The following is a 23,011-nucleotide window of genomic DNA, read 5'->3' as shown; positions in this document are numbered from 1 at the left end:
AATGTTGTGGACATTTATTAAAGTTAAAAGGCTGAAATGTTCCATGGACACAATTGTTCCGACCCTTAGCTATGACGTTTGACATTAGGCTCAGGTGTATCCCATTCTCTTGAATATCGTTGAGATGTTTCCACACCTTGTTTGGAGTCCACCAGTGGTCAATCCCATTGAGTGGACTGACTAGAAGAGGTTAGGGTTAGATTTAAGCAGAAGATGGCAACACAACAAAACGTGGAAAATAATGAAGGCGCTGGAGTTCAGCGTGATGAGTCAAAGTCTGTAGAAGGTCCACTCGTTCAGTAAAACCCAAACCCTGAGGTCAGAGGAACGGCCCGCAGAGGGTAGAGACAGGATTGTGTTGAGGAGCACATTACGAGAAGACTACAACAATTCCTGCAACATTGAAGGTTCCCAAGAGCACACTGGCCTCCATAATTCATAAGTAGGGGAAATTGGAAACAACAGGGCCAGACTGAACAATCACAGGAGAAGAGCTTTGGTAAGAGAGCTCCTGAGAACCTGCATGGAGATGGGAGAAACTTCCAGAAGGACCGCCAGCCCTGCAACACTCCACTAATCTGGATGTTGTGACACAGTGGCCAGAAGACACATGAAAGTCCACTTGGAGTCTGGGAAAAGGCACCCAAAGAATCCTCGAACTATGACAAGACAAGACTCTCCGCTCAACATCAAACTGCTTGGCCTCATTTCTAAACATCACATCTGGAGGAAACCTGGCATCACTCGTCACCTGTGTAACACCATTCCAATGGTGAAGCCCAGCGGTGGCAGCATCATGCTGTGAAGTTGGTTTCAGTAAAAGGCCTACAAGACTAGACAAGGTTTAGGGGGAAAAACAAATGAAGCAAAGTACCGAGATATCCTTCTGGAAAACCTGCTCCAGAGCTTGCTGGGCCGAAGATTGACCTTCCAACAGGACAAAGCAAAGACAACAACTCTGGGAATGTTCATGAGTGGCCGAGCAAGAACCCAATTGAACATCTCTGGAAAGACCTGAACATGGCTGTCCACCGTGGCTCTCCATCCAACCTACGAGAGCTTGAGAGGATCTGCAAAGAAGAATGGAAGGAAAGCCCCAAAGGCAGGGGTGTGAAGCTTGTCATGTCAGACCCAAGAAGGGGGGGAAAGGCTGCCAAAGGGGCTTCAACTGAGCACTGAGTAAATACTTCAGTTTGTTATTTGTAATAAATTGTCAAAAAACTTCTAAGCTCCAGTTTTCACTTTGTCATTCTGGGGAGTTGAGTGTTGCTTGTAACGAGGAATTGAGAGGATTTGAGCAGAAGACGGCAATACAGCGAAACGTGGAAAACAATAAAGGCGCTAGAGTTCTGCATAAGCCCACAGTGTAAGAAAAGCTGATGTGGCCAAAAGGTCTGATGGCACAGCCACGTGTGAAGCTAAAGCTGTGTGGACACGAGGTGGACATGTTTGGAATTGCGATGTCTCACCTTCCCTGATTTGTTTGCATTTCTGGTGGGCTTTTTATGTAAATTTACTACTAGGTTTGTACAAAAAGCAATTAAGGGTTATGTGTAATTATTATTTACAAAGGGTCCATTCACACATTTCCAAAGTTTCTTTCCTGCTTTCTCAAAGACGCGTTTTGCTGAGGAAACACGATTGATATCATCGGCATTTTTCAGGCCGTGAGGTGTTTGTCGTGTTGTGAATTGACTCTTGTGTCTCCCGGATGTCTTCTATGACTTTAGTCTTTTTAACTCCGGTGACTGCAGGACTGAAGAGCTGGCGTTGTCCTCATTGTGATCGTGCGTGTCGGCTGCTCTGCATCAAAGGGAGCTGACAGGACAATTCTGGACTATCTGTGAAGCAGGCAGCATCCGGAATAATTCCAGGATTGCACATGGGTGTTCATATGCTCGTAAGTAGCGGGATGTGACAAAAACAAATCATTGCGTTATTTCACAAAAAAAAAACAAATTCCCTGTTGCTGTCGATGCAACGTCATGTGAGTGTGTGAAGCTCTCAACTAGTGATAGCCAGTGACGAAGGGGTCATCGTGCACAGGCAGCTCAGAAGATCTCAACGTCCGTTTTATTCATAGATGTTTAATCCTGCATTGGCTGAGGGTTTAATTTTAGCTGCTTCTTTTGGTTAATTGCCCTACCACTCTGCCTATTTTTAAAAGCGTCACTGATAAACTTTAAATCATCCATCCATCCATTATCCAACCCGCTGAATCCAAACACAGGGTCACGGGGGTCTGCTGGAGCCAATCCCAGCCAACACAGGGCACAAGGCAGGAACCAATCCCAGACAGGGTGCCAACCCACCGCAGAACTTTAAATCAATTCAAACTAAATGCATGCCTAGAACTTTTGTTGATTGTAAGGTCCGTCCGCACTCAACCTCAGTAGCTGTCACTGGATGACCGAAGCCCCACAACATCTACCATTTTGTTTTTTCCTAGTTTCCATGAGCTGCTTCATCCAGGAAGAGTCTTTGATTTTCTGTAAAAATGTGTCCCAAATGCTTGTTTGTTTTCTTTTTAATAGCGTTTTATGAGTTACCGTTGATTTCATTGGAACAAGCATGTGGCTAGACACTCCAAAATATTCATTCAGGAATTTTAGAAAATGCTTGCTGCTACAATGCTAAGATTGAATAGTGTCATTGACAACGATGGCATATGACGTTAGAAGCGGTTTAGGAGTGTCCTGATCTGGCGCTAAAATAGGAGTAAAACTCTTAGGTAGGAACATGAACCCTTTAACATTAGAATCTCTGAAGCCTACGAAAAAACTTGCAATCCAGGGCCACCTTAAATTCCTTCGCACCTCTCCTTATCATAGTCTTTTGTTTTGCACAATGTGTCGATCAGCACGAGGAGCCTGCTATCCCATCTCCCCCACTGACGAAACCGAGTCCATCACAAAATTCTCAAAGCTCAGGTCTCTTTACCTGGCAGTGAGTTGCCTGGAGTTGTAGACTTTAGTCTTCATGCATTATACACTTCATGTCTACACTTTGTCAATTATTACTAAAACATGAAAAAAGTTTCTGTTTTTGTTATGCATTCAGTAATTCCTGCCTTGCATTTCCTGTCATCCTACACTTACACAGATTGTTGTAGACACACACGTGAAATAACGATATATTATTTACCTTCTACATCTCCAGGCACCTCACACCCAGATAAACAGACTTGAGCTCTGAGAATCTTCAGTGTGACTTGAGCTGCGTTGGTAGGGGGTTGATGGGATAGCTGGCTGCTTGCTGCTTGTGCTGATCGACAAATTTGGAAAACAAAGGAGCTGATGAGGGGGCAAAAAGGAATTTAAGGTGCCCCAGGATTACGAGTTTTTTTGCAGGCTTCAGGGATTCCAGTGTTAAACACATTGAGCTTGTGTCTGATTGCTCCTTATCAGCATTCCTTATTGTGACTTAATCTTGCCCTTTTAAGGGTCCCCGAGGCCCATCTGGGGGGGGGGACTAGTAATGTTGATTGCTTAATCAACCTGTGATGACCCACTTTTCAAAACATCCGCATCCCATTACCATTAAATACAACAGTAACTCGCGTCCTGGACCCATTTTGGGGCGTAACCCGTAGTTAAAGAAACTCTGCATTCTGACCACAAAAACGCCACTTCTGACTGACCTGTCTATCGTGTAGCATGATTGAAAAAAGTGAGAGGTCGAAACATCACGGCTCAACTCACCTTCTAATTATTCTTTGATTTGTCCCTCCTTCTTATAGGGTCGTTCATGGGAAATTTCTCACTGTGAAATTCATAATTCTCACTTGGTCCATAGCACAAGCACACATGAAGTTGGAAATCTTTGGAGAGACTTGCAATTTAAGTTTTGAAATGTCTGATAAATAAACATCAACACAAACTTGGCTTAAGAATGATAGCAATATTGATATGTCATAACTTGAAGAGGCAAATCCAAAAGATTGGTCAGATAACCTGCTTAGTTTATATTTTTACAGAAAACAATAAAAATTGAATCACTAATTGAAATCCGTTGTCTTAATTGTTTCTTAAAGCTAATTACACATTACGCAAGCTCTAATTGGACAGTATGTCAGACTTGCCGATCTCGTCTCCGGACCGTGTTAATTTACACAACTAAAAATCATTGGGCATGTAAAAAATGTAGCAATCACATGCCAAGTTTCCAGCAGGGAGGTTGTCCGCCTCTTTTTCTAACAGCCAATAGAGTCGCTGCCTGACAGATCGTCTGCTGTATGAAGGGTTCACAAGTATGGGGACTTCTGTCACAACCTTTTTGCCTTTCCTTTTTTTTCCATTCTGCTGTGGTATATAAAACACAAGACATCAGACAGACGAGCCATTCTTGTGTTTTTGAGGTCCTTATTCTTCATCGCTGCTCTTTATGCTTTGTACTCATGAGTTGTCAGCTCTTATGCACACAGATTGTTCTCCTACGATGGGGCAAGTTGCAGATTCTTTGGAGTGAGTGGTTGGGCTTGTCACGTTACGGGACTGAATTTCATGGGAGTGCACGGCCAGTTGCCCCCAACTCGCTAAGATTATATAAATGAATGCAACGACTGGAAATTGCTGGGAAAGTCATCAAGTATGACAGGGGCTTAAGTCAACACCAAACAAGCTGCTGCTAATTCTTTGTTTTCTTGAAGTGTTCTTGTTCGGGACAATCACAGGTCTTGTCTTTGCTTAGACACAAAGTTTGGAACTTCAGTCCAAGCATGCTGCTCGTCTTTTCTAGTGGAGGTGCCCTGGTGACACGCATTGCATCACCATCAATGGTAGGTATTTGAAGGGGTCTACTTGATGCCTTTTGGGAGAAATTAGGTGAACAGGCTCGGCCTTAGAGAGAGGGTAGGAGCTTCTTCTCCTCACCATAAGGAGCCAGTTGAAGAGGTTTGGGCATCTGATTACAATGTTTCCTTGCTGAGGTGTTTATGTCCTGTAGGAGTAGGAGACCAGTAGGAGACCTCGGGGCAGACCACCCTCAAGAGATTATATCTTCCAGCAGGCACTATCCCCATGGTGGGTTTTTTTTAGAACATTACAATAATCTGGACAAGAACAGGCCAATCAGTTCAAAAAAACTCACCAGTCCTGTCCAGTTAATTCCTCCAAAATAAAATCAGGTCAAGTTTTGGAGGTCCCTAAAGTCTTCCTGTCCACCACACTACTTGGTCACTTATTCCATGTGTCTGTGGTTGTCTGTGTGAAGAAAAATTTCCACATGTTTATACAAAATTTACCCTTCACAAGTTTCAAACTGTGTCTCCATGTTCTTGATGAACTCATTTTAAAGTCACCGTCTCGATCCACTGGACTAATTCCCTTCATCATTTTAAACACTTCAATCAGGTCACCTCTTAACACTAGAATTACCAGAGCCTATGAAAAAACTCGTAGATCCGTCCCACCTTAAATCGCTTCACACCTCTCCATCAGTGTCTTTTGTCCTGTAAATGTGTCGATAAGCAGCAAGCAGCCTGCTATCACATCCCCTACTGCCACACAGTTTTCTCAGCTCAAGTCTGTTTATCTGCATGTCAGTTGCTTAGAGTTGTATAGAGTGAGAAGTCAAGCAAAATGACACCTTTTATAAATACTATATCGTTATTTGGAACACATGCATTTCATGTGTGTTCCATGTCTACAACAGTCTATGTAAACACATCGTTAAAACAGAAACGTTTTTCATGTTTTAGTAATAATTGACAAAATGTAGACATGAAGTGTATAATGTGTGAAGCCTGAAGTCCAAATATCAAATAAATACTTTCACAAAAGGTACAAATATAACAGAACAAGTGCACTTCTACTCAAGAATATAACTGCAGAAAAAGAACCCGCATTAGGGTGCGACATTCACGCGCATTTGCTACTACTGCTTCGGTGGCGCAACGGTATCAACTGTTGACTGGTAATCAAAACTTCACGAGTTCGACCCCGGACAAGTCCGTTTTGAGAAGTGAGCTGCTCTTATTCTTACTATTTTAGAATAAAAACATACATTTGATTCTAGTCTGTAACAGACTGTGTAAATGTATGATACCTGTAAAGGTTAGCTTTGTTTTTTTTATTATTCAGTTTTATTCTCTCAGTCGCGTTTATGAACAAAAAACCCCATCTGACACTGCTTTGTTCACATACAGACGTGCTATAACAGAGGTGAACTCAGGTGATGACGACAGTTCTACATCGGAGCAAGAAAGCACGTCGCACTTTTGCCATCGCTGTACTTTGTTTATGTACACCGGAAGCTCTGGACTCTACTTGTGACTTTACGCTGTAGGAAGTAAGTAAATAACTCAAGGTAAATAACATTCGTTAATCTTCTGTTTCTTAAAACTGTAAAGGCTCAGCTCTTTTAATCGTTCCTCATAACTCATCCCCTGGACTTACACTAGTTGCTCTTCTCTGAACTTTCTCTACACTGCTTTGTCTTTATGGAGGCCAAAACTGTACACAGGACTGAAGATGAGGCCTCACTGGTGTGTTATAAAGTTTGAGGAGAACCTCTTTGGACTTGTACTCCATACATCAAGGTGCTATATAACCTGACATTCTATTAATGGCTTCTGAACACCGTCTGGCAGTTGATTGTGTCGAGTCCACTATGACTCCTAAATCCTTCTCATGAGGTGGACTTTCGATTTTCAGACCTCCCATTGTGTGTTCAAACCTCACATGTTTACTTCCTAGGCCTTGGCAGGGAAAGCAGACGTCTGGGCATCTTTCCTTAGACTGGCACAGCCCTACCAAACACCCGCAAAAACACACACACACACACACACAACCTAAGTGGCAGAAAATTAGTGAATGGGTGTATAGGTGAACAGGTTTGGCTTTCTTTGTTGGGCTAAATGGTCTGTTCTGAACAAAATGGTTCTAATGATTTCTACTCTAAACGCTCCAACATTGAGTTAGTGACTTCTGAAGACAAAGTTGTAGCACTGCCACATAAGGAATGTATTGAAATAACATTTTACCTGTCTGTGTTGTATCTCGTCTGTCTTTTGTGTGCTATTTGTCACTCAGATTCAGGCGGAGGAGCCTTTCGCAGTTCAGGATCAGGAGTGATTGATAGCATTATCTTTGTGGGGCAAGATCTGGAAGGCCCAACACAAAAACAAAAAAAGCTGTTCCAGTTTATAGCCAATGAAGGGTCGAGGCACCGAAATTAAAACCGGCGAGAAGGAAGTGATTGAGAGGAATAGTCTCTTTGCGTTACAAGTTTAAAAGGACAGACATTAACAACGGCAAGGAAAAAAAAAGGTAGAAACATCTCGCCCCGACGCTGGGACAAGGTTAGTGAGGGGGCCACCTGCACGACTTTTATTATTTCTTTCTTAAGACTGTCCTTATGATTTGGTTTTCCGATTTCAGAGGGTGAGATCGGTGACTTTTTTTTTTTTTTGCTTTCGGGACCATCAGCACCATTGTCCATCTTCTCTCGATCCTTCCCAATCTGATTGCCCTCCTCGCAAAGGTTCTCCTTCCTTCATGGACAATAACCCTTTGGACTGGATTCATGTGGATTTATACTCTATCTGTCTCTAGTGTGTTTATATTTGTGTTCTATGATGGACGGCCAGGGCCCTTGACCAGCCGGGGGTAGAGGCGTGGACTGATCAGTACCTCCCCTGGGACGCTGGGTGGCAGTGGTGCCTTAGATTCCCGCAGGGCTCCATGGGAGGTGGAGTTCTCTACAACCCTGTTGGAATCTGGGGTTGCCACAAGGGGGCGCTGCAGTGGTTCCTGAGCCCATGTGGGCAGTTCTTCCACCACATCCGGAAGTGCAGCTGGAAATGGGTCATCAAACACCTGGAGCACGTCCGGGTGGGCTATAAAAGGAACCAGCAGCCACCACTCCGGGAGCCAAAGTCAGGAGGAGGGAGACAAAGCTTGCCGGAGAGGAGTGGTGGAGAAAGAAAGAGAGGAAAAAGAAGAAGAAAGTATTGGGATTGTGTGTGCTTAGTGCTTGGACTGTGTTGTGCCAGTGGGAACGGGGAAGGCATTGCCCACAGGCAGAAGAAAAGAAAAATCAAAACATTTATTTGTTTTATATGTGTTCCTCCCATGTCTGTCTGTGTCTGGTCAGGCATTGATATAGCGCCTTTTGTCGCAGTATATATATATATGCACTGTGCCTCACGTACACAGGGGGGTCACGTTGAGAGTTTTGTGTATATTTATGTATATCCTAGCAGTGTACGCCCATGCAGTAAAAAGCCTGGGGTCCTAGAAACCGAAATTGTCAGAATAAAAATTGAAATGTAGAGATTTCAGGACATCGAAAGGAACGACTCTGGGGGTCTCTGTCCTGGGAGGTTTCATTTTGCCGACGTGCTCACCTCACGTGTGTTATTAGAGGCTAAGCGAGTGTCTCTCTCTCTTCGGAGGCGGAGCCTTTACCCCCGACTCAACCTCCCCACACACACACACACACACATAGACGTTTATATTTAAGATATGTGGGCTTTGTTGGGACTGGCCATCCTTTATAACGAAAAGTGGGAATTTGGTGTGTTTTAAGGGAGTGTCTATATCTATGAGATTGGCATTTGCTCAAGAGATTTTGTTGGTGCTGTGGTAGTAAGTAAAAGTGTGTAATTGTTTAGTTAAAATATATTTACATATGTACATTTTTCTCTTGTATTGTTCCATAACTGTTTCCTTTTGCTTGATAATAAGCTTTGAGAGGAGAAGTGGCAGAACAGCCCGGTCCAATGTGCTAATAAGAGCTCGGCAAGTTTATCGTTAATGTAGCATTGCCCTCGTTACAAAGTCAATGCTCTCCCTCCTCAGCTTTGGTGCTCCGTTGTGCTTTCTTGTCTTCTTTCACTCACATATGAGATCTTCCACCTTGTATCCTACATGTAATAAATCGGTCGGCTACGAAAGCCTCCTTTCGCCGTTCCCAGAATTGTCTTGATTTCAACGCGTTGCTTTTATCTCCTCCTTGTTGTCTGCCTCTGCTGCCAATGGCCCAGTTGGCACTCACACTGCTGCTTAAGTCCATGCACATTTACTGCCATCAACCTGCATTGGCCTAAATGTCGTTCGTTCTTTTTTGAATTGATAATTGTGAGATTACCCGAATGGGAAAAGTAAAACGTGATAAAGTCGGTGTGCACTTTCTTTTAATGGACATCACAAATGCATTTTCTTCTGCACATCAAGTGAGGCCGTCAAGCATTGGAAACGAAAAGGCAGGTCACGAGACGTCGTGCCGGAGGCACAAATGACAGGCTTGTAGGGTGGTCCAGATCTAATTATGCAATGCAGGAAAGCACCCGCTGTCCGACTGACAACCGTCTCCCCGCCATTTTGGAATGCAGGGCAGGTACTATCGGCAACAAAAAGAATTTGTTGTGAATTCTCTATGTAATAAACGTAATAAGTTATAGCGTAATGAAAATTGCATAATTAGCTCTGGACCACCCTATAGAATATTCATCTATCCATCCATCCATCCATTTTCCAACCCACTGAATCCGAACACAGGGTCACGGGGGTCTACTGGAGCCAATCCCAGCCAACACAGGGCACAAGGCAGGAACCAATCCTGGGCAGGGTACCAACCCACCGCAGATCTACAGTAGAATATTCAGTGCACATATTACCATTTCTTATAAAACATTTTACATTTGCTATCAAGGACATGAAATACTCTCCTGGCCGAATAAGTTTGCACTCCCACCTTGGACTCACTTATTATTTTTTTTGTTTTATTTATTGATATTATTTTTACATGGCGCATTGGGAGTTTACAAACGTGAGGCAGGTCGTTTCTTCTCCCTTTCTCGTTGTTCGCCTTCCGCCACTGGATTGTCCGGTGTCATTCATTTTCATGTATCGGTTTTACAGGCGAGAAGGCTGTCAGGAATCCATTCCACCTCGGGACCCTCGGTGAGGAAAGCGAAAAAAAGGAAAAGAACATAATAATAATAATGTCTGCCATCGCAATGTTTTAGTCCGCGTAGATGATAAATCCAGAAAATGTACTATATTTGTTGTTGTTTCCTCCATGGGCCTTCCCACCATCCAGTTTTATATAGACCTCGTCTCCCGGCTCCAGGTGAAGGACCACACTGTTGCTGGCGTAGTCATAATTCTGGTCAGCATCCTGTGCAATGGCGCTGGCTCGGACCTGCAAGCAAAAAGGCACAAGTGGTTACTAAAACAGCAAATTGCAGTCTCCCCCTAAACTCACCAGAGGTGCAAACGCAGCAGCAACCGCCTGCACTACGGGAACAGAAATCTGAAATGGGAACTCAAAGTTTTCATCCCCTTCTGATGCCACCTTTCTATTTTGAAGTGAGAAGGTGCATCTCCAGGCCCGGATTTTGTGCCATTCGGGTTGCTCAGCATCTTCGGGCTCTGTAACACGCCACCCGTTTCAAACCTCCTAAACATTTGGGGCCTTTATATGTATAAATCCGGCCTCATCACACAGCTGCTATTCCACATGGCACACACCGAGGAGGGCTGAGAAATTTGCAAGGAGAGATTTAATGCCGTGTGACACATCGTGCAGAATTATCGGTCGTTTTCTCCTGGAATGGCTTGCAGAACTGCATAAAAATGTAAATGTGTGCGAGACACAGACATAAAAGAAGAGAAGAATGAATCTCGAGTGTGTGTGCGGCCTTTCAAATGCCCAATGATGAGGTGCCAGTCATTAGCGTGCTTTATGCAGAGTAAATCTGACTGGCACGATAATGGCTTCATTTGTTTTTGTTACGATGACATCAATTAGTAAATGATGATTATTTCAAACAAATTTAGGAACACGTTTTTTTTTTTCTTTCTGAGATTAATATGTCAAACTTGATCTGGGGAGGGCACAGCATGTGACGTGTGTAACACACAGGTGGGCATGCAGCGTACGCACTGGCAGTAGCAGACTTGTCAAGAGACGCCGATCACCATAAGCTCTGGAGTCCTCCGAAGGGACCTCACTGGTCAGCACTCCTGCCTTCCACCTCCAGAGACTCCTGGGTTCAAATCCCAGCATGGCTACCGTTGGTGTGCCATCTACACAGTCCTCCTACAGTCCAGAGCTCCTTCATGACTCTGATTTGGACTGACAGACTACAAGAACAAAAAATGCTTAAAGGAATCGCAAACTCAGGAGTGCGATTAGAACGTCAGCAAAATAGCAACAAGAACACGGCATTAAACCCAACAGACTTTACCAACTGTAATCGCAGAACTTCTCTGAGAGAACATCAAGTGGAAATTTAAAGGTTCCTGAAATTCCACTATCCACAACAACAGCATTTATTTTTATAGCACATTTTCATACAAATAATGTAGCTCAAAGTGCTTTACATGATGAAGAAAAGAAAAATAAAAGACAAAGTAAGAATTAAAATAAGACAACATTAATTAACATAGAATAAGAGTAAAGTCCGATGGCCAAGGAGGACAGAAAAAACAAAAAAAACTCCAGACGGCTGGAGAAAAAAATAAAATCTGCAGGGGGTCCGAGGCCACGAGACCACCCAGTCCCCTCTGGGCACCACACTACTTGGTCATTTATTCTACTTGTCTGTGGTTCTCAATGTAAAGGAAAGCTTTCAAACATTCGAACTTAATGAGTTTCCAACTACTTTCATGTCCTTGCTTTTAATGGGACATCTGATCCCTTTAAAAACTTCAGTCAGGCCACCTCTTAATCTCCGTTTCCTTAAACTGAAAAAATTCAACTACTTTAATCTTTCTTTATGACTTAAACCTTCTAGCGTGTCCGAGAGAAGGTTGTGCAGCAAGGTTCATGATGGCTACCAGCCTTAGCTTCATTCTGTCCTCCACCACCACCTCCAGCGGGTCCAGAGAGCTCCCCATAACTCAGCCTGCCCTTGTTATCACCGTCTTGATTCAGTGGGCTTCTCTTGAGCTGTCACAGACTTGTTGAAGATGTAATGGACATCACCACCCGCAATAAAGGAGTGAAGTATCCTCAGAATAAAGACTCGGCTCTGCCCTTTCTTATCAAGCCCCTCTGTGTTACTGGAGGCCTTTGTGTGAAGAAGAACTTTCTAACATTTGAACTTAACAAGTTTCCGACTGTCTCTCTCTCTCTCTTCTTATTGAACAATTTATTTTAAAGTAACAACTGGGATCTACTGGACTGATTTCCTTCATAATTAAAAAAAAAGAACTTCAATCATCTCACTTCTTACTCTCTGTTTGCTTAAACAGAAAAGGCTCAGCTGCTTTAATCTTTCTTCATGGCTTCGAGCTTACAGCACTTTAATCAGCCTGGTCACTCATCTCTAAACTTTATCTTAGCACTGCACTGTCTTAGACAAATAAATAGGAAACATAGATAGATAGATATGAAAGGCACTATATGGTAAATAGATAGATAGATATATAGATGTGAAAGGCACTATATGGTAGATAGATAGATAGATATATAGATGTGAAAGGCACTATATGGTAGATAGATAGAAAGATAGATAGATAGATGTGAAGGGCACTATATGGTAGATAGATAGATAGATAGATAGATAGATAGATAGATAGATAGATAGATAGATAGATAGATAGATAGATAGATAGATAGATGTGAAAGGCACTATATGATATATAGATAGATTAGATAGATAGATAGATAGATAGATAGATAGATAGATAGATAGATAGATAGATAGATAGATAGATAGATAGATAGATAGATGTGAAAGGCACTATATAATAGATAAATAGATAGATAGATGTGAAAGGCACTATATGAGAGATAGATAGATGTGAAGGGCACTATATAATAGATAGATAGATAGATAGATGTGAAGGGCACTATATGATTGATAGATAGATAGTGTGAAAGGCACTATATAATAGATAGACAGATAGACATGAAAGGCACTATATGATAGATATAGTGTGAAAGGCACTATATAATACATAGATAGATGTGAAGGGCACTATATAATAGATAGGTAGAAGTGAAAGGCACTATATGATAAATTGATAGATAGACATGAAAGGCACTATATGATAGATAGTGTGAAAGGCACTATATAATACATAGATGTATGTGAAGGGCACTTTATAATAGATAGATGTGAAGGGCACTATATGATAGATAGATAGATAGATAGATGTGAAAGGCACTATATGATAAATAGATAGATAGTGTGAAAGGCACTATATGATAGATAGATAGTGTGAAAGGCACTATATAATAGATAGATAGACAGACAGATGTGAAAGGCACTATATGATAGATAGATAGATAGATAGATAGATAGATAGATAGATAGATAGATAGATAGATAGATAGATAGATAGATAGATAGATAGATAGATAGATAGATAGATAGATGTGAAAGGCACTATATTGGTCAGATAGATAGATAGATAGATAGATATCACTTTGTCCCAATGGAGACATTTTACAGAAGCTCGAGTACAATAAAAACAAAAACCAACATCTCAAACACACAAGTGTTACAAAGAAAAGAAGTAAAGTGACGTGGTGAGCATGCGAGCCCAGTGCCAGTCCCAGTGCCAGTCCAGGTCCCATTGAGGCACTGTAAAGGGACATTGCTGTTGCTGTAAAGGATCCCCAGTAGCGTTTCTTGACACACTTCTGCCACAGTCCTCCATGCTAGTGTGTCAGAGAGAAGATGCTCATAATAGCACTCAGTCTCCCAAGTCGATGTCTTTCTGAAACGAGCGGTAAATCCGCCATTTGAAGAGCACGTAGTCATCAAGTGGCAGCGACACCCGACACAAACTTGCAGCCGTTGTGTCATCTCCAGTAAAGTGACATGAGCCCATAGTGTGAGGGTCACTTGTGGTGTGAATTTGTTTTGGAAATTTTAGCCTTGCTTTGATATTTAATGCTCACTGGGTTTGAAGATCACTCCAAGTTGGGAACCTTAGAAAGCAAAGAGAGCCAGCAGAGATGTAAAGAAATCTGATTAAAATGTAACACGGTTTGAGAATATTCGAGATCAGGGATGGATCATCAGCGGAGGCTCATGTGGTGTAATTTCAAAAGTGCTGCTTTACATAATGGAATGGATTTATCCTCATCGGAGATAATGAATAAAAAGAAAAAAATGACAAGTCCATCAGCTGCCTACAGACTCAGATCCTGAGGTGCAGTCGGACGACGGTCACTCGCCGCTTGTTCTGATCCCTCTGAATTTTCTTCTACAACAATCGAGCAGAAGAACAAGCTCAATTTTCTTGTCATGTCTGAGCAGCAGTGAAACTCTTGTGTTATGTAAACTTCTCCATCCAGATTAGTGAAAAGAGAGCAACAACAAATGAAGGGATCAACAGCAGACATTAAAGAGACCATCAGATGAGAGAAGAAGAAACACACGTCAGGTCTGCTCACGCTGTGGCCAGCACAAGAAAAACAACCTGTGGATATCCTTACTGATCACATGCTGTGCACGTGACAGTGACGACCCCATAAACCCTTGAAATGACTGAAACCCTTATATCTACCGTGAAGGAAATCGGAGACAAACGCAACTTAAAGAAATGACATCAGCATTAGCGAAAAACCAGAAGGACAACAATTTCTGTTATCTCATTCGACTTTAGGAAAGGGCGGACCATTGAATGTCTTCTGTCACTTCACCAAATAGGTGTTCAGCCAGCCTTAGGTCTTAGGAGTTTGTTGGAATTCATTCAAGAATTCATGCGACGTGTGACACCTTCATAGTTTGGTCTTAAATTAAAGTGAATGTTATGGTGAAACTTATTGGGCCATTTTCAGAAGGTTAGGTTTCTACTGTAATGTCTCTGCAAAATCTAACTCTAATTCTACACATTAATGAAGAACGTCCCCGTCTTGGTGTGAAGCTGTGGGTTTTATGGCATTCAAAGTCTCAGCCTCTCCCTCTCTTAGTTTGTATTTCTCGACAGCAAATTGAACTGACGTCAGCTCTTCTGAAGGTTCTAATAGCCATACATTGTTCCATTGGATGAGCTTTGACCTCTGATTAACTTTCGCTTTTCATGATATGCAGTCAGGTCCATAAGTATTTAGATGGTGACATAACTTTCAAAATTTTGACTCTGTACCCACCACAATGGATTTGAAATTCAGAAATCATTACGTGATTGAAGTGTAGACTTTCAGCTTTAAATTAAGGAGTTTCACAGAAATATCATATGAGCCATTTAGGAATGACAGCCATTTTTCTGTTTAGCCCCCCATTTCCAGGGGCTCAAAAGTATTTGGATGTTTAACTGATGGGCTGTTCCTTAGCCAGGTGTCAGCAGGTCTCTCATTAACTATTAAGCAGGTAGAAGGTCTGCAGTTGATTCCAAGTGTGGAATTTGCATTTGGAAGCTGTCACTGTGAACTCTCAACATGAGGTCCATGAAAGTAAACAACAGGCCGTCATTAGACTGAGAAGACAAAACAAACCCATTAGAGAGACAGCAGACAGACCAGGAGTGGGCAACTCAACCATTTGGTAGATTCTTAAAGTGAAGGAACGCAGAGGTGAGCTCAGGAACACCAGAAGGTCTGGATGACCACAGAAAACAACTGTGCTGGAGGATCGCAGAATTCTGTCCTTGGTGAAGAAGAACTCCTTCACGACATTTAGCCAAACCAAGACCACTCTCTGGGAGGGTAGGCCTATCACTGACAAAGTCAACAATCAAGAGAAGACTTCATGAAAGTAAAGACAGTTAGTTTACCACAAGGTGCAGACCACTGGTGAATCTCAAGTATAGGAAGGGCAGATTAGATTTTGCCAGAAAATATTTCTAAAAAAACACTCCAGTTTTGGAACAATTTTCTTTGGACAAAGGAAATTAAGATCAATGTGTACAGAATGATGGATAGAGACGAGTATGGAGAAGAGATGGAACAGCTCACGATCCAATGAATCCAATGAGACATGTTGGAGGCCATGTTATGGCCTGATTATCATGGCTGCCGATGGAAGTCACTCACTGGTGTTTATTAACGATGTGGCTGCTGGCTGAAGTCGCAGGATGAATTCTGAAGTGTAGAGGGCGCTATACTGTCTGCTCAGATTGAGACAAATGTTACAAAACTGACAGGACGACACTTCACAGTACAGATGGACAACGAGCCGAAACACACTGGGACAGCAAACCGAGGGCTTTACAATGGAATGTTCTTCAATGGCCGAGTTAATCAGATGAGCTCAACCCAACTGGACTCGCAGAAGACCAAACTGAAGGCAGAAAGTCCAACAAACGAGCAGCACCTGAAGACAGTGGCAGTAAAGGCCTGGCAGAGCATCACCGATGGGTGGAAACGCAGCACTTCAAGCAGTCATTGACTGTGAAGGACTTTCAACCAAATATTGAATATGATCGTCATATTTAGGAGTAGGTTAGTTTGTCCAAATACTTTTGAGACCCTGGAAATAGGGGGACCATGTATAAAAATTGCTGTCAGTAGTAAACGGTTCATACAATATTTTTGTTATACCACCTGAAATAAAGCTGAAGCCTACACTTAAATCACATAATGATTTCGTCATTTGAATTGTATTGTGGTGGGTACAGAGCCAACATTATGAAAATTGTGTCACTATCCAAATACTTATGGACCTGACTGTACCCAGTCGTCTCATCATCCCAATGTGGCCTTTGACAAAGTCGCTCAGATCCTTCACTCCTTCCAGCACGTCACCTTCCAGAACTGACTGGTCACCTACTGCCTACTATATGTCAAGTGCCATTGTGACGAGACCATCAATGTGATTCACTTCACGTCTCAGTGGTTTGAATGTTGTGGCTGTTTAGTGTGTTTATCCGATTCAAACAGAAGCAGTGCCTGTTATCGTCTTTAATGCCTCTTTTGTGAATTTTATTGATTATAACACTTTAACAGTGAAAATTGCTCACTGTGTTCCAATGCCAGTGGAAAAATCAGGGTCTTATTTTAATATGCTAATTAAATGCATTTTTATTATTGAGCAGAACTCACAAGATTTCTTTTGTTCTCTCCATAAAATCTATTTGAGTTACCTCGTAGTTGGCACGTGGAAAAGGAAATTGTTTGTGCGCGCCAGCTGCACGATAACTCGGCCGGGTATATTGAGTTAGATCTTCAATAATTTGGTGAACTTTGCCGTGGTGAGACATTAATCATTGAGGGACATTCGGATGGCTGTGGTTCTGCATATCATATCATTTTTAAAGACCACCTCATCCTACGGGAGTCCATCCTGGCAAGCACATGGCGCATGGCAGAAACAATTCCAGGATGGAGTGCTGGTCCATTGCAGAGCAAACACACACACACACACACACACACATACACACACACACTCAAGCCAGTTTAGCATCGCCGATACACCTAACCTGTACGTCTTTGTCCTGTGCTAGGAAACCAGAGCATCTGGATGAAATCCATACAGACCCAAAGAGAACAGTAAATCATTTTTGTGAGAAATAATTGTTATCCGAGATAAGACAAAACTACCTGCAAGTGAAATATTTTGTTCAGTGATGCCACGCTGGATTTTCTTTTAGGGATATTTTTTCCCCCCTTTTGTCCCTGGGCTGAACATTTTTCCAAGAAACTGAGTTTTCTAAAAAGCAAACAAACCAATGGTTTCACACATAAATCAACATAACATACTTATCGATGACAAGTGTCGCTCTGTTTTCTGTTCCATGAGCCTCTCCAGTATGTAAATTCACACACTTATTCCACACCTGTTTGCCTCATCACTCATAAGCAGAAAGGCACCTACTGTTACAAACTGCTACAAGTAGTTGAGTGGCCGGTAATCCGTAATGCCCACTAGCACGCCTCCTCATTTGATGAAGTCCAGTAACCAGTTTGCTTCCCACGGATCTAAGTCTGTGCAGTCCTCCCAGGGCGAACATTTCTGTGGATGCGTCATTGGCACAATTATGTTAAGCACTACAATCAGCTGATGCAGGTACCCAACTTTCATTTTTGATCCCCAGATTGTTTGCGTCAAAATCGGAGTTCGATAAGTCAGAGTCAGATTCACCAATAATATGCAAAAAAATAAATAATATGCACAGAGGATTTGCTTTGCGCATTCGCTTCGCTCTTTTGACGGCTGTCGATGCCATTATTTATGTTCTTTACTCTCCACTACTCACACACGTGCAGGGATTTGACGTCAAGTCAAGGAGTCTAACAGTCCTCCTGGCAAAGGGGGTGTCCCTATAACATAACGCTGAGCTTTATCGACGTTTACAGCTATTTTTCGCCCTCTGTCCCAAATGGCAAGTTTTTTCGACATTTGCCCTCAGAGCTGCGTGTTGACAAATGTCGACGTCCTCCCTAAAAGTGTTAAGGCTGATTTATACTTCTGCAACGAATATACGACATGGGTACTCTGTAGTGTACGTCGCTTGTCGCGTATCCACAGCGTAGCATGATGCACACCTCTTCATAAAAGTGACAATGCGTTGTGTCGGCACAAACCCTACGCGGACCTCTTTGACTCTGATCGCCCACTTTGGTAATACATATTTCCTGAAATGGGTTTGTACTTGTAGATGTGCATGAAAGAGCGAAACACAGCAAAGAAAAGGAGTCTCTGCACCTGGGCCGCACTCCAACGTCCATCAGATCTCATCTTACCATCATGAGGGGAGCTCTGCAGATGCGTCCTTCAGTATCTCCACAGTTACTAATCCAAAGCTCTTTCCATTTGACAAGGGCTGATTTGCCATTCATTTAGTCGAAGTACTGTACATAAAAGTGGAGAAATTATGATTTGAACAACTAAGCAAATTTGTATTTTACTATGAAGATCACTTTCTAGGAACACACAGTGCAACAAAACGGCGCTAAAGCATGAGTGTTGTTCATAGAACTTCAAACGTGGCCTTATTGTGTGACAAAACACAAACACCTAAAACTGTTAATCAATAACAGCCCGGGCTGGCGCGTAGGGTGAGGTGGCATTTGGGTCAAGGCAGCGTTACAAATTAATCAATAATACGATTGTAAGAAATATTTACATTTTAAAAGTATCAAACATTTTAGAACTGCAGTGTGCAGCACTTTGCCTTACTGGCCATGTCACAATCTCACATTCCGATGCTAGACGTCACTACCCGATACTGCCATTCATTTTTCAGATTTGTCCATATATCGTATTTTGTGTACTGTACATCGATTGTCAGCTTATAAGACTTTAGTAATTTCTGAAATGTTATGCATGTCCGAAATATGGCTAAAAAGGTAAAACTACCTGTAAGTGAAATATTTTATTCTGTGATGCCACGCTAATTTTTCATTCTTTAGGCTGATTTATACTTCTGCGTCACGTATACGCCATGGGTACTTCATAGTCTGCGTCGCCCGTTGCATATCTGCAGCATAGCATGACGTGCATCTCCTCATAAAACCCTACACAGACCCCTGTGATTCTGATTGGCCAGTTTAGTAACTACAGAGTTCCTGAAATGCGTGTACTGGTAGATGTTCATGAATGAGAGGGAAGGTGGTGGAAGGGTGAGACTACAAGGAGCAGAGATGGTGAAGATAAATGAATTTAAATACTTAGATTCAACAGTCCAAAGCAACGGAGAGTGCGACAGAGAGGTGAAGAAGAGAGTGCAGGCGAGGTAGACTGAGTGGAGAAGGGTGGCAGGACTGATTTGTGGTAGAAGAGCATTTACAAGGGTGACAGGGAAGGTCTATAAAACGGTGGTGAGACCCGCTATGTTGTATGGTTTGAGGCCGGTGGCCCTGACGAAAAGACAGGAGGCAGAGCGGGAAGTGATGGAGCTGAAGATGCTACGATTTTCACTCGGAGTAACAAGGGTAACACAGGATTAGGACTGAGTCTATTAGATGGACAACGCAGTTTGGTGACCAAGTGAGAGCGGCGAGACTGAGATGGTGTGGATATGTCCAGAGGAGAGATGAGGGGCACATCGGGAAAAGAATGTTGAGGATGGAACCACCAGGCAAGAGGAAAAGAGGAAGGCCAAAGAGGAGGGTTATGAATATGGCGAGGGAGGACATGAAGGCAGTCAGCATGGCAGTAAATGATGTAAAAGACAGGGATAGATGGAGATGGATGTTCTGCTGTGGCGATGCCTAAATGAAGCTAAAGCAGAAAGAAGTAGAAGATATTTTCTGAAATCTATTTCCATTCATCTTCCAGTTTGGAAGTCATTGAATGTACGAAAAAGTGGAAAAATATGTGGGACAAATACTTTTGCCAATGGAAGAAAATGTGTAGCACAAGGTGTGGTGATCCTGAAAGGCAAAAACTGCATTTTAATGGCTACAAAAGCCAACTAACATTCAGGTATGTGCCTGTGCTGTGGCGCGACACAGAAGACTAAACCGTCCTCGCCCACGTAGCCTATGGTGCCAGCTCAAGACAAAAGTATAAACCAGCCTTTATTTCAGACACCCACAGACCCCTGTTTACATGTGTTACCTATGAATTTGCTCGTATTTGGTGTTTACGAGATAACTGAAAGGTGGTGCCTGTCTGTAGATAACCTGCTACCTGGATGTGAATGGAAGTGGAAAGGAGTTATTTAACACTAGAATCCCTGAAGCCTACGAAAAAACTCGCAATCCTGGCCCACCTTAAATTCCTTCACACCTCTACCATCAGCGTCTTTTGTTTTGTAAATGCGTCGATCAGCACAAGCAGCACGCAGCCTACTAACCTTGACGGAGCTCAACTTGGGGGGAAAAAAGTCCTCCAAGCTTAAGCCACAGCTCCTTATCTGCGTGTGATGTACCCGGAGTTGCATAGGGTTAATAATACAGCATATCATTATTTGGAATACGTGCATTTCACGTGTGTTCCTTGTCTACAAATATCTGGGAAAGTGTAGGATGAAAGGAAATGTGAGAAATACAAGAAATGCTGAACACATACTTTTCCTTGTTATAGTAATAATGACGTGAGATGTATAATGTGTGAAGACTTTAGTCCAAATATCAAATAAACACGTGTGCTTTTATTCAAGAATATAACCAAAGTAAAAAAAAAAAAAAAAGAAACATTCAATTTACATGTTGCTGTCAACAAGTTAAAACCCCAAGCTTAAATATCAATCGACAGGAAGCTCATATGTATTCTTGAATGGTGCAGAGGTTAGAACCCAAAGGTATCGGGTTCGAGTACGGGCGGTGCATGTTTTGAGTAGTGAGCCGCTTATTATTACTATAATATAATAAAAAAAAACGTTTAATTTGAGTCTGTAACACCCGGTGTAAACTTTGGCTACTTGTAAAAGTTAGCGCTTGTTTTATTTATTTTTTTTCAGCTTTATTCTGTCAGCGACGTTCATGTTGTACAACGAACTTGCCTCTCCCTCTCTAGGTTGATGGCATTTATCTCCATTCTTTTCAGTAAAGAATCAAATATCAAAATTATTATCACATTCATGATCAGTATTCTTGAAATATCATTAAACAACACTTCACATATCGATATTGTTGATCCACAGTCTTGACCGCTCATATCCTATTAAAGGGTCAGTTGCGGTTGCCTGCACATCTTCCACTCCTTCCGATCATTTTTTCTGAAGACAGCCATTGATTTACTTTTTGTCATAAGGTGTGTCATTTCCTGAACAAAACAGGGTGTAAATGTGGCCTAAAAATGAAGGTTTTGGGGTCCGGAGGGGTAAAAAGAGGGGGGAATGCCCAACAAGTTTGACGTCTTGCATAACTAGACATCAAGACGAGTTGAATGGTAAGTTGAATGAGAGATTTTTCTCGTACCGGTGGGTTAGGGGGCACTGGACAAAAAAACAGGGGTGATTACCAAGCGTTTTTATAAATAAAAAATGCACCAACTTATAAATCGGTTAAGTAAGTCACTGGACGCCTCTGAATGTTACACCACGCTGACATTTTCTAACTCGTGTATGTAATTGAATCTCACAGTGCCTTACACTTAAACAGAATGGAGTCACTTTCCATGTACTTTCTTTACTTTGAACATCGTGTTATTCGGCTAATATGTTCACATGTGCCAGGAGTTTACCTTGTTGGCTGCTTGCACATTAAATACAAACACATCAATGGTATTTCTGCGTTAAAGGCCACTGGGCACAGCCTCACCCTAAGTGGTGCAACGTAAGTCATAAGTTTCATTCAGCTGTGTCCCGCATCCTTAAAATGTGTCTAACAATCCTCAGGTTTGCAGTTGTTTCCAGTTTTCTAACATGTGTTTAATGTCTCTTACCTTACAGAAGTGCTTGGCACTGCAATATCAAGCGAGCTCTAAATAAATATGTGCTTGTCATTACATCGGGGCTTCCATCTGTGATGGATTTGTACATTTTTTAATTTTCTTCGGCACATATTCCATGCATTTCCTTCCTGTTTTCTTCTGTTTGAAGAATTTGGTATGTATGGAATTTTTCAGTTGACTGATTTGAGGTCATTTTACGTACCTAAAATATTTGCCATCTTGGCCTGCCGACATTTTGTTGTCTGATAGGCCCTGTCATTTTGAGTCATGTTTGTGTTTGGTTTCTGTCCCAACTGCTACCACTTAACCACCAGAAGTGGTGGCCTATGATGTCATTGTTGCAATGGTATGAAGCTCGGTGTCACACTCTTCCTGATTGTCCGAGATTTTGGATTCAACAACAAAAAAGCTTTGCGATGGTAGCTAGTGTGTGTCTGTATTTTATAGATTTTGATCTTTGGTTTATGTATTTTGGTTTAAACGTTTGGTACATTTTGACTTTAGTAACAACCCTTGCTAAAAATAACAACCTCAATGTAGTCTCTGTACTGTCTGAAAAAAGGGGAAGTCAGTTCAAGAAATAGGAGCGAGGCAAAAAAGGAAAAAGAAAAGAGTCAAGGCAAAGCAAGGGTCAAAACCAGAAGTCAAAAAGAGAGAATGTCAGAGTCCAATCGCAAACCAAAAAGTCAAAGCTTTGTAGGTTGAGTCCATTTTGTTCTGATTAGGAGCCCCAAAGCATGCAGGTCCCCCATAACACTTCCAAAATGACCACTACAGTGGTGGATCTCTATAAACCCTGGTTAGATATAAGGGCAAACATCTATC

At 42.1% G+C, this 23,011-nt stretch overlaps 1 protein-coding gene across 1 annotated transcript in view; it reads right to left on the bottom strand.

Annotated features, from left to right (window-relative positions):
- Positions 1-9,601: 9,601 nt before the first annotated feature.
- The window catches only part of c1ql3a (complement component 1, q subcomponent-like 3a), a 75,035-nt gene continuing 61,625 nt past the window's right edge, over positions 9,602-23,011 (bottom strand). Inside the window, exon 2 of the mRNA XM_028803368.2 lies at positions 9,602-10,146. Coding sequence (XP_028659201.1) covers positions 9,967-10,146 — 180 coding nt within the window. The 3' untranslated portion in view covers positions 9,602-9,966. The remainder of the gene's footprint in view (positions 10,147-23,011) is intronic.

Source organism: Erpetoichthys calabaricus, chromosome 6 (assembly GCF_900747795.2).
Source record: "Erpetoichthys calabaricus chromosome 6, fErpCal1.3, whole genome shotgun sequence".
In the NCBI taxonomy this organism is placed as follows: domain Eukaryota; kingdom Metazoa; phylum Chordata; class Cladistia; order Polypteriformes; family Polypteridae; genus Erpetoichthys; species Erpetoichthys calabaricus.
This window is presented reverse-complemented; position numbering and strand designations above follow the sequence as displayed.